The sequence below is a fragment of the Stomoxys calcitrans genome, chromosome 3 (genome assembly GCF_963082655.1).
Source record: "Stomoxys calcitrans chromosome 3, idStoCalc2.1, whole genome shotgun sequence".
NCBI lineage: Eukaryota > Metazoa > Arthropoda > Insecta > Diptera > Muscidae > Stomoxys > Stomoxys calcitrans.
This window is the reverse complement of record NC_081554.1, coordinates 144,576,640-144,588,947: the sequence shown is the minus strand read 5'-3', so window position 1 is coordinate 144,588,947 and position 12,308 is coordinate 144,576,640. Positions and strand designations below refer to the sequence as shown.

Sequence of the window (12,308 nt, the reverse complement as noted above, 5' to 3'; positions counted from 1 at the left end):
TCATAGCATTAACAACCAGGACGATAACGAGTTGACGGTAACGAGTTTGAAAGAACATAGTGAAATAAAGAAATTAACGCCTTCTCTGAGGATGGCACGATCCGCATCGTTTGGGTACCGGGCCATGGCGGAGCAAGGAGAAATGAAAAAGCAGACGAATTAGCTTGGTTAACCCGAAGCCTTTTGGGTCAACGTAGTCCGGGTCGAGGGCGTGAGCTACGAATGCGCAGTTTACACTGTGGAACAGCGAAACGGTCGGTAGGATGACGAAAATCTTATTGGGGAAATCCAGATTGTGAGAAGACGCTGCTATTACTGAAAGCAAGGCTTTTGGAATCATACCAGAACACTACGTAGTCAGTTATGCCGAATCTTTGCGGCAAGTAATAGCATATGTAGGGCATGTGGGGAAAATAATGAGACGTCGGAGCATTTCCTATGCCATTGCCCAGCTTGGCTGGCTAACAGACATCGGCACTTAGGTGGGGACCCAATACCAGACGTGAACCAACTTAACGAAATGGTATGGAAAACAACTAAGAAATTTGTAAGTAGCACGAAATCCCTGATTCAGATTTTATTTTTCGAGGTTACTTTTTAGTATTTATAGCGCACAAGACGACTACTGGCTTAGGTGTATATCTATTGTGGCATGGGGCGGTTTACCTCCCCACTCTCTTTTCAACCTAACCTAGCCTATTTGCAGTTCTTTCCAGAGAACGTAACACACAAAACTTTAATAAGAATATAGTTAAGAAGGAGGCAATTGCAAATATAAATTGTGCTAACGACAAGGATTGATTTATATTAATGGTACCTATAGCTTTAAACTCCCACCGCAATATTAATTAATAATTTCTTTCATTTCATTATGTCTAAAAAAAACCTATCGTATTTGATGTAGCTTCCCCATCTTTTCACAAACAATGAAAACTCTGGTAATCATGAGAATTCATAAATATTACAAAAAGCAATAAATACAATAGCGATTTTAATAATGGGGAACACGTATCGAATGATGAATATACTACATTCACATTCTGTGATTCCAACTTGCATTAGGAGGCCCCAGCTTCTCCCAAATGGCAAAAATCCCCAGTGACACCTCTACCCTCATGCTTTTCCCACCTACCATATGATTTGTCAGGCCGCCGGAAATTGTCCCAGGAACAAGAAAAAGGGGAAAACCAAACAAAATCTCATTACTTTTTACAGCAAAAGACGAAAAGCGAAAGGAGAAAAAATTATAAATTATTCATCATCAATTTCATAGCGCTTTCTTTTTTTTTCTTCAGTCACAGCTTCAAGACCACCATGCAACTTGAACAACTAAAGTTTCCTTGGCAAATTCATACATAATGAAAGAGACCACTCAAACCATGCAGCAGGTCCTCTAATTCTGACCATGGTTGGCATTCTTGGTCGGTTAACGCCAGTAAAACTACCAGAATACTAATTTTCATGACTTGCAATTTGCATTTCGGTGTGGAAAAACGAACTGGAAAAATACAACACACAGAAATAAGTTATAACTCATCGTTGATTCAGAAGGTACAAAAAATCGCAATGAAAAGAGAGAACAAAACAGAAACGAATTATTTTCCACAAACTCGCTACAAATCTTTTGAAGCGCCAAATAGCATCCCTCACTGCCAACATAATTAAAGCGTTCATGGAATTTTTCATATTTCATTTTCATTTGCCAATGCCTGCCAGCTAACTTAGCTAGCGTCCATATTCAATGCTCATTTATCCAATCAGTTCATTTTTTTGTTTCTTTGCAGCGTAATCTCTCCAATCAAAGTCATGTAGTTTTATTAGCCGTACCTCTCAATATCTCTGGGAAATTCACTTGCGAAATATCCGTTGAGGCTCCATCATTTCAAACAGCCATGGTTTCTGGTGAAATGGAAGTTGTAGGTAAGTATGAAGCGATTCACAGAAGAAAATGCCATCACAGACATTCCTCCAACTGGTTATAAAAGAAACACAAAGGATGTACATAATTGTGTGAATGGGTGTATATTGTACCACAAAGAAACCTTGATGATGAGCTGAAACCCTGTGTGCAGCTAAACGTTGCTAAAAAAACGCAGCACACAAAATACTTAGACAAATGAAATTTTGCGGTATTCCTTTCTAGAGTTTCGTCGGTGGCTGTTTAGGATTTTCCATACTTTTTTTTATCAATAACCGCAAATACCCTAGTTTGATCGAACTCTTGGTACACTTAAAAAATAACAAGTAAAAGCTTTCTAAGTTCGGCCAGCCCGAATTTTGGGAACCGACCACCATCATGGGTTCTGCTAAGAATTTTTACAAAATAAATTTAGTTGAAGAGCATAATTTTATTCTACATACCAAAATTCTGTCAAACCAGTAAAAGTTTAAGCTTCTAGGCACCGAACAAAGATAATCGAGAAGCCGATTTACATGGGAGCTATACCGGGTTATCAACCAATTTGGATCGTACTTGGCACAGTTGTTGGAAGTCGTAACAGAACACAATGTGCAAAATTTTAACTAAATTGTAACTACCACGGGCTGAAGATGTCAAATCGAGAGATCGGTTTATAAGGGAGCGATATCCAAATCTGAACCTACATTAATAGTTATTATTTGTGTAAAAGAGATCGGTTTATAAGGGAGCTATATCCAAATTTGAACCTACATTAATAGTTATTATTTGTGTAAAATTTCAACCGGTCAGCTTCACGTGTTCGATCCCTATCGTAATTTCGACGGACGGACGGACATAGCTAAATCAACTCAGAATGTCGAGAAGATCAGGAACATATAGGAAGTGTTACAAACGAAATGACAACATTAGTATATCCATCCTATGGTAGAAAAGCTATGGTACAAAAACAATATAAAGAAAATTAAAGCCAATTAAAAACAAATAACAAGAAAGATTCATAATAAGACAAATTTAAGATGTAGTTAACTTCGGTGTATGGCTTTTATACCCACCACCGAAGTATGGGGTATATTCATTTTGTTATTCCGTTTGCACAACATCGAAATATCCATTTCAGACCCTATAATGTGTATATATTCTTAATTGTCGTAAAAATCTAAGACGATCTAGACATATCCGTCCGTCTGTCTGTTCGTTGAAATCATGCTACAGTCTTTAAAAATAGAGATATTGAGCGGAAACTATGCACAGGTTCTTTTTTATCCATAGGCAGGCTAAGATCGAAGATGGGCTATATATCTTGATATAGTTCCCATATAGACCGATCTGCCGATTTAAGGTCTTAAGCCCATTAATGCCACATTTATTATCCGAATTTGCTGAAAATTTGAGACAGTGGGTTGTATTACGCCCTCAGATTAGGATATAGCTGCCATATATACCGATGTCTCGATTAAGGATCTTGGCCCCATAAAAGACCCATTTATTATCCGATTTCGCTAAAATTTGAAGCAGTGTCTTATGTTCGGCTTTTCTACATCCGTGTCCTATATGGTTTAGATTGGTCTATATTTGAACATAGCTGCCAAACCAACCAATATTTTGGTCTACAAAATTGAACAGTAACTTCTGTTTATTAGACCACTCAATGTCCGTGCCAAATTTGGTCAAAATCGAACCATATTTCGATATAGCTGCTATGGAACATAAGTTATGTATTTTTCCCGAGGTGGTGTGTATCTAAAAAGTTAAACAAAATAACCAAGTAAGAGAGCATTAAGTTCGACCGGGCAGAACTATGGATATCCACCAGCTGAGGTTTTAAATTTATATACCTGAGGTGGTGGGTATCCACATTTCGACAAAATTCTTAGAAAATATATCATTTATGGTCCCAAACACAGCACAGACTTCGAGGGTCTAACGCACCTCACTCTTCCAAAATTCGATGAAATCGAGTAAAAAACAAGTAAAAGCGTGCTAAGTTCGGCCGGGCCGAATCTTATATACCCTCCACCATGGATCGCATATGTCGAGTTCTTTTCCCGGCATCTCTTCTTAGGCAAAAAAGGATATAAGAAAAGATTTGCTCTGCTATTAGAGCGATATCAAGATATGGTCCGGTTTGGACCACAATTAAATTATATGTTGGAGACCTGTGTAAAATGTCAGCCAATTCGAATAAGAATTGCGCCCTTTGTGGGCTCAAGAAGTAAAATAGAGAGATCGATTTATATGGGAGCTGTATCGGGCTATGGACCGATTCAGACCATAATAAACACGTATGTTGATGGTCATGAAAGAATCCGTCGTACAAAATTTCAGGCAAATCGGATAGGAATTGCGCCCTCTAGAGGCTCAAGAAGTCAAGACCCAAGATCGGTTTATATGGCAGCTATATCAGGTTATGAACCGATTTGAACCATACTTGGCACAGTTGTTGGATATAATAACAAAACACGTCGTGCAAAATTTCATCCCAATCGGATAAGAATTGCGCACTCTAGAGGCTCAAGAAGTCAAGACCCAAGATCGGTTTATATGGCAGCTATATCAGGTTATGGACCGATTTGGACCATACTTGGTACAGTTGTTGGATGTCATAACAAAACACTTGGTGCAAAATTTCATTTCAATCGGATAAGAATTGCGCACTCTAGAGGCTCAAGAAGTCAAGACCCAAGATCGGTTTATATGGCAGCTATATCAGGTTATGGTCCGATTTGAACCATACTTGGCACAGTTGTTGCATGTCATAACAAAACACTTGGTGCAAAATTTCATTTCAATCGGATAAGAATTGCGCACTCTACAGGCTCAAGAAGTCAAGACCCAAGACCGGTTTATATGGCAGCTATATCAAAACATGGACCGATATGACCCATTTACAATACCAACCGACCTACACTAATAAGAAGTATTTGTGCAAAATTTCAAGCGGCTAGCTTTACTCCTTCGGAAGTTAGCGTGCTTTCGACAGACAGACGGACGGACGGACGGACGGACGGACAGACGGACGGACATGGCTAGATCGACATAAAATTTCACGACGATCAAGAATATATATACTTTATGGGGTCTCAGACGAATATTTCGAGTAGTTACAAACAGAATGACGAAATTAGTATACCCCCCATCTTATGGTGGAGGGTATAAAAAAAAAAAACATTTATGGCTGAGATGTCGTAAATCGGGCTATTGGTGTATATGGCAGTTATAGCCAAGTATGATTCAATTAGCATAATTTACCGCACTAAATTTCAGCAAAATCGGCTTATAAATACGCAAGTTATGGTTGAAAGAGCATAAATCTGTAGATAGATATATAAAGCAGTTATACCCAAAAATGGTCTGCACGGACGACGAAGGGTCTACAACAGCTCATAGTGTCAAATATCAACAAAATCGGGTAACAAATTCGGCTTCTATGGACCATAGGCCTTAAATCGGAAGATTGGTCTATATGCGAACTATATCAATTCAGGCAATACACCGTGCCTATTTTGAAATCGAGTAATAAATATGGCTTCTATGGGCCTTAGACCTTTAAACGGGAGATCGGATAGTCCCATATTCCCCATCTCCGAACTTAACCTGCCTATAGTAAAAAAATGATTAAAAGCGAAGTTTGGCCGAATATTGGATATTGGGTTCTACTTAAAATTTACATAAACTGAACTTTGTTGAAAGGTATAATTTTTCTTTGAGTACCAAATTACTGCCAAACCAGGCCCAAAATTTGGGATCTAGGAGCTGTAGAAGGCTAATCGGTGATGGGTTCATATGGGAGCTATAACTTTAAACAGATTATAACCTGTTTTGGAAAATAAATACCAAGAATTTTGGAAGACATAACAAATCACCACGTTTGCAAAATTGGCCAATAATTTCGGCTCCTATGGAATCAAGAAGTCTAATCGTGCGATCGGTTTATATAGTTATATCAGGTTATACACCGACTCTTGGCACAACCGTTACAAATTGTAGTTGAACACCACGTTCAAAATTTCAGCTAAATTGGATAAAAATTGCTGTTTCTATGAGTTCAAAACGAAAAATCGGCGGATGGGTTTATGCGGGAGCTATATCAGGTTATACACCAATTCCGACCATACCTGCCAGAATTATTGGAAGCCATAACAGATTACTATTGGGTTGCCCAAAAAGTAATTGCGGATTTTCATAAAGTCGGCGTTGACAAATTTTTTCACAGCTTGTGACTCTATAATTGCATTCTTTCTTCTGTCAGTTATCAGCTGTTACTTTTAGCTTGCTTTAGAAAAAAAGTGTAAAAAAAGTATATTTGATTAAAGTTCATTCTAGGTTTATCAAAAATGCATTTACTTTCTTTTAAAAAAATCCGCAATTACTTTTTGGGCAACCCAATACATACAAAATGTCAGCCAAATCGGATACAAATTGCGGTATATAACGGATCAAGAAGTCTGGTCGATGAACCAATATATTTGGGATCTATACTCACATCTGAACCGATTTGCGATCCGCAACGACCTTCATCAATAAGAAATATGTGTGCAAAATTTCAGCTGAACCTATGCAACCCAATTGTATTACCCACCGACCGAGGTGTTACAAACGGAATGACTAGGTAAGTGTACCCCCTATCCATCGGTACCCATTTGAGAACGGATCTTTGAAATTTGAAACAGCTACAGTTGAAATTATGTATTATCGAGATCATATGCAAAATTGAAAGCCCTTAGATGGTCCGGCACCTATTACTAGTCCCTAAAAGTTGGTCACCTCGGCATTTCGAAAAATTGTTCGGGCTGGCAAATCTTCATTTCTGGTGCGATTGAGGTATACAATGTACCCAATTGTTTCGGGGATAATCGCATTTTAATTTTTTTTTTTTGAAAAGTTTGGTGCATGATTTCAATTGGTGAAAAAATTTCTAGCCTACTCCAAAAAGGCTTTAAAATTTTTTCGTAATAGGTAGTACCAATTTCGAGATATGAATATTTTTGTTTCTTTGAGGAGCGAAATAAAAACACGTCCGCTCCATTCAACGGCTACATTCAGTCCCTACCCTAACTTTTTATACCCTCCATATCCTTTTATACGGGTATACTAATTTCGTCATACTGTATGTAAATATTCGTCTGAGACCCAACAAAGTATATATATTTTTGATCGACGCGACATTTTATGTCGATCTACCGATGTCCGTCCGTCTGTCTGTCGAAAGCACGCTAAATTCCGAAGGAGTAAAGCTAGCCGCTTGAAATTTTGCAAAAATACTTCTTATTAGTGTAGGTCGGTTGGTATTGTAAATGGACCATATCGGTCCATATTTTGATATAGCTGCCATATAAGCCGATCTTGGGTCTTGACTTCTTGAGCCTCTAGAGTGTGCAATTCTTATCCGATTGGAATGAATTTTGGCACGACGTGTTTTGTTATGAAATCTAACAACTGTGTCAAGTATGGTTCAAATCGGTCCATAACCTGATATAGCTGTCGTATAAACCGATCTTGGGTCTTGACTTTTTGAGCCTCTCGAGTGCGCAATTCTTATCCGATTCGGATGAAATTTTGCACGACGTGTTTTGCTATGATATCCAACAACTGTGCCAAGTATGGCTCAAATCGGTTCATAACCTGATATAGCTGCCATATAAACCGATCTGGTATCTTGACTTCTTGAGCAATTATTATCCGATTTGCCTGAAATTTTGTACGACTGATTCTCTCATGACCATCAACATACGTGTTTATTAAGGTATGAATCTGTCTAAAGCCTCTCTCTATCTTACTTTTTGTGCCCCCAAAGGGTGCAATTCTTATTCGAATTCGCTGACATTTTACACAGGTCTCCAACATATAATTTAATTGTGGTCCAAACCGGACCATATCTTGATATCGCTCAAATAGCAGAGCAAATCTTTTCTTATATACTTTTTATACACACCACCGACGGATTGGTGTATATTCATTTTGTCATTCCGTTTGCAACACATCGAAATATCCATTTCCGACCCTATAAAGTATATATATTCTTGATCAGCGTAAAAATCTAAGACGATCTAGACATGTCCGTCCGTCTGTCCGTCTGTCTATTGAAATCACGCTACAGTCTTTAAAAATAGAGATATTGAAAATAGAGATATTTTTTTGTTCATAAGCAGGTTAAGTTCGAAGATATATCGGACTATATCTTGATATAGCCCCTATATAGACCGATCCGCCGATTTAGGGTCTTAGGCCCATAAAAGCCACATTTATTATCCAATTTTGTTGAAATTGGGGTAGTGAGTTGTCTTAGACCTTTCGACTTCCTTCGTTAAATTGGCCCAGATCGGTTCAGATTTGGACATAGCTGCCACATTTATTATTTGATTTTGATGAAATTCGGGACAGTGAATTGTGTAAGGCCTATCGCCATCCTTCGTTAATTTGGCTTAAATCGGTCTAGATTTGGATATAGCTGCCATATAGATCGATCCTCCGATTTATGGTGTAAGGCCGATAAAAGCCACATTCATTATCCGATTTTGCTGAAATTTGGGACAGTGAGTTGTGTTAGGCCCTTTGACATATTTCTTCAATTTGGTCCAGATCGGTTCAGATTTAGATATAGCTGCTATATAGACCGATTTCTTGATTTAAGGTTTTGGGCCCATAAAATACTCATTTATTATCTGATGTCGCCGAAATTTGGAACAGTGAGTTAAGTTAAGCCCCTTGACATACTTCTGAAATATCCACAAATCGGTCCAAATTTGGATATAGCTGCCATATAGACCGATATCTAGGTTTTAGGTTTTGGGGCGATAAAAGACGCATTTATTGTCCGATGTCGCTGAAATTTGAGACAGTGACTTTGGTTAGGCTTTTCGACGTCTTTCTTCAATTTTGCCCAGATCGGTCCAGATTTGCATATAGCTGCCATATAGACCGATCTCTCAATTTAAGGTTTAGGGCCCATAAAAGAGGCATTTATTGTCCGATTTCGCCGAAATTTGGGACAGTGCTTTGTGTTAGGCTCTTCGACATTTTTATGCAACTTGGTCTAGATTTGGATATAGCTGCCATGTAGACCGATTTCTGGATTTAAAGTCTTGGCCCCATAAAAGGCGCATTTATAATCCGATTTCACTGAAATTTGACACAGTGACTTATGTTCGGCTTTCCGACATCGTGTCGTATATAGTTCAGATCGGTATGAGGTATATGAGTATAAGGTATGAAATCTGTACAAGTTGGGTAACAAGTATGTAGCTGCAAGTGGACTGTATATTATAGTATTGCTCCCAAAGTGTAAAACATGGAAAAAAAGCAGATAAAGTAAAACACCACAGGTCAGACTTCAATTGATATTATTTATTGGTAATCCGCAAATCCTCACCGCTTTCTTAAGTTGCTGCTGCACAAGTGATTTTATGACGGTGCGAGAAAGGTAAAAGCGCATGGTTTTATAAAAAGGGCGAATTGGAAATTTGGTTAACATGGCCGCCCTTTATCCATTTGAGTGAAAGCTTTTGGCCCTTTTGCATAGAATGGATAAAGGGTTGCCAAGTTGACCAAAATAAGTGAATCCATGGGAAGTAAACTTAGAGATACTTAATAAATATGCAATTCAATGTAATTTAATTCATTTAATTCAATTGTAATATTTATTTTGTTGAACTGGCTTCAACATGCCGGCCCCCTTGCACTAGTGCAATTTAATATTGACAGGGACCAGAAATTGTCCACCCAAAGATGGTGCTTTGGGCGATGGGCATCGTAGAGGAGGTTTGTATCATGCCGGCCTTTAAAATCTTGGGAAGCAGATCGTTAGCAATTACGACCTCGATGTTCTTTGGTGCAAAGAAGTGTGGATCCGCTAAGTCGGTTATCTGGTCATAGGTCTTCTTTAATTTCTCATCTGACACCGTTGTTGGAAGCATCATATTCAGCTGCGGCTTTACTACACCAGACACTTGTATTTTGGCAGTGGGGTCTTGGTAAGACTGCAGATTGAGCGTGCAGTATTCTTTTCCATCTTTTCTTGTTGTGTTGAGGTGTAGTCTTTCAACCAAGCCTCGTACAATTATTGTTTGAATGCCGCCTGAGTTCAATAGGACCCTTGTTTTCTCTGGACCTCTCGGAGTAAGACATCGTGCCAGGGCAGTGGGCAGAAAAACGTGCGTTTTTGTCCGTCGGCTGAGGCGCTCGTCAACGCATGATTTCTTCCGCTGTGTAGATGAAGATGGACGTCTTTGGTCTACAGATTTGGATCGTGATGGAGTTTGAGGTCTGTTGTTGTGAACTGTTCTTTTTGCAGCTGCATCCATGTGTATAAGTGTGTGATGGTGATTTTGGCACACCATGCACGTTTTTCTCGACGGACACCAGTGCCTCGTGTGCGCCGTGCAAAGGCAGTTAAAGCAGAAGCCCTTCTCCTTCACTACTTCCCTTCTCTTAACCACTGGCATGCGAAGAAACTTTGGACAAGACGTGAGGAAATGTCGGTCGTCGCAGACGCGACATTTTGGAACGCTAGATGCAGAACTAAATGTAAGATGTGTTAAATATGTGAACGGAAGAACAAAAAAAATATAAGTTAGGCATTTGGCAAGATACAAAGCTTGACTAAAGGGCGAGTAAGTACCCCACTTTGGGTACGTATCTCAGCAACTCTTACGTTAGAATCTTTTCCTTGAAACACTTTAATGACTCTACCTAGACACCATTCACTAGGCGGAAGGTTGTCTTCTTTGATGACCACAAAGTCATTTTCCTTCAAATTTTGTTGAGCTGCTTTCCATTTGTACCGACGTTGTAACTCGGAGATGTAATCAGTTTTCCAGCGCCTAGCGAATTGAATCTGGATGGCTTTGAGCCGTTGCCAGCGGTTAATAATTGATAAATTATCAGAATATTCTTCGGGAACAGAAATTAGCGCAGCTCCTCTCAGCAGATGACCAGGAGTCAATGGTAGCAGATCGGAGGGGTTCTCAGTCATGGGAGAGAGTGGTCGAGAGTTCAGTACACTCTCTATTCTGACAAGGAGTGTCGAAAACTCTTCGAATGTGAATTTCGTATTGGAGGCAACTTTTCGTAAATGAGACTTCATGCTCTTTACAGCTGCTTCCCACAAACCACCCATATGTGGAGCATGCGGAGGTATAAAGTGCCATGAAAATCCGTGCAAGTTATATTTCTCCGAGACAGATTTATGAACAGTCTTAAGAAAATTCTTGAATTCTTGAGCTAGGGATCTACTGGCACCAACGAAATTCGTGCCGTTGTCTGAAAACATTTTGTTGGGAAATCCTCGTCGTCCAACAAATCGATTAAACGTAGATAAGAATGCCTCAGTTGAAAGGTCTGAACAAGCCTCTAGATGAATGGCTCGAGTAGATAGACATACAAAAATTGCAGCGTATCCTTTCTGCAGTTTCGCATTACGCAGTTTAGAAGTTTTTAACTCGAAAGGGCCAGCAAAGTCAACTCCAGTGTTGGTAAATGGCAACGAAAATGTACATCTCTCAGTAGGAAGTGCGGCCATGAGTTGACTTCTTATACGATGCTTGTAAATTGTACATGTTTTGCAATTTCTCACACAATGTTTTATGGCATTTTTCAGTCGTATGATGTAAAACTCTTGACGAATTGCACGCAACATTATTTGATGTTCAGAATGAAGCAGGAGTTTATGCGTGAATTCGATGAAGAGTTTACAAAATCGAGATTTTTCAGGCAATATAATTGGATGACGCTCATTGTAACTCAAATCAGAATTTGCTAAGCGTCCATTTACGCGAAGCAGTTTGTGTTCATCGAGAAAAGGGTTGAGAGGAAGTAATTTACTTTTCGAACTTATGCGCTGATTACTTTCGAGAGCTTTATATTCACAGTGATAATGGACAATCTGAGCAGATTTAATTAAGAGATATTTTACAGTTTGAATTTCCTGAGCGCTTATGTACGGATTTTCCATTTCTGAACTAGCTCGTTTTTGGCATTTCCTTATGAATCTAAACAAATAGCATATTACTCTCAATGCACGGCTAAAAGACGAAAATCGATCAAGGATGTCTTCAATTTCAGTTTGGGTTTGATAAGAACATATCTTTCTCTCCATTTCAGATTCCTTTAGCGCTATTTGTTTTGGCCAGTAATCTGGGTTCTTCGTCAGCCAGTTAGGCCCATGCCACCAAAGTGCATTTGTCGCCAATTCCGATGGAGCAGCGCCACGTGTACCCAGATCAGCAGGGTTATCGTTTGTGGGAACGTGTCTCCAGTTGGCGTTGCCCACGTTATCTAATATCTCTGATATCTTATTAGCTACGAAAGTTTTCCAGTGAAATGGTGGTTTGTTAAGCCACGCTAACGTTATTGTAGAATCAGACCACAGATATATATCAGTAACAGAAAA

At 39.1% G+C, this 12,308-nt stretch overlaps 1 protein-coding gene across 1 annotated transcript in view; it reads left to right on the top strand.

Moving 5' to 3' along the window:
* LOC106088824 (uncharacterized) overlaps positions 1-12,308 on the top strand; it is a 381,905-nt gene that overhangs the window by 293,095 nt on the left and 76,502 nt on the right. Inside the window, exon 5 of the mRNA XM_059366031.1 lies at positions 1,785-1,920. Within this exon, the coding sequence (XP_059222014.1) occupies positions 1,785-1,920 (136 nt within the window). The remainder of the gene's footprint in view (positions 1-1,784; positions 1,921-12,308) is intronic.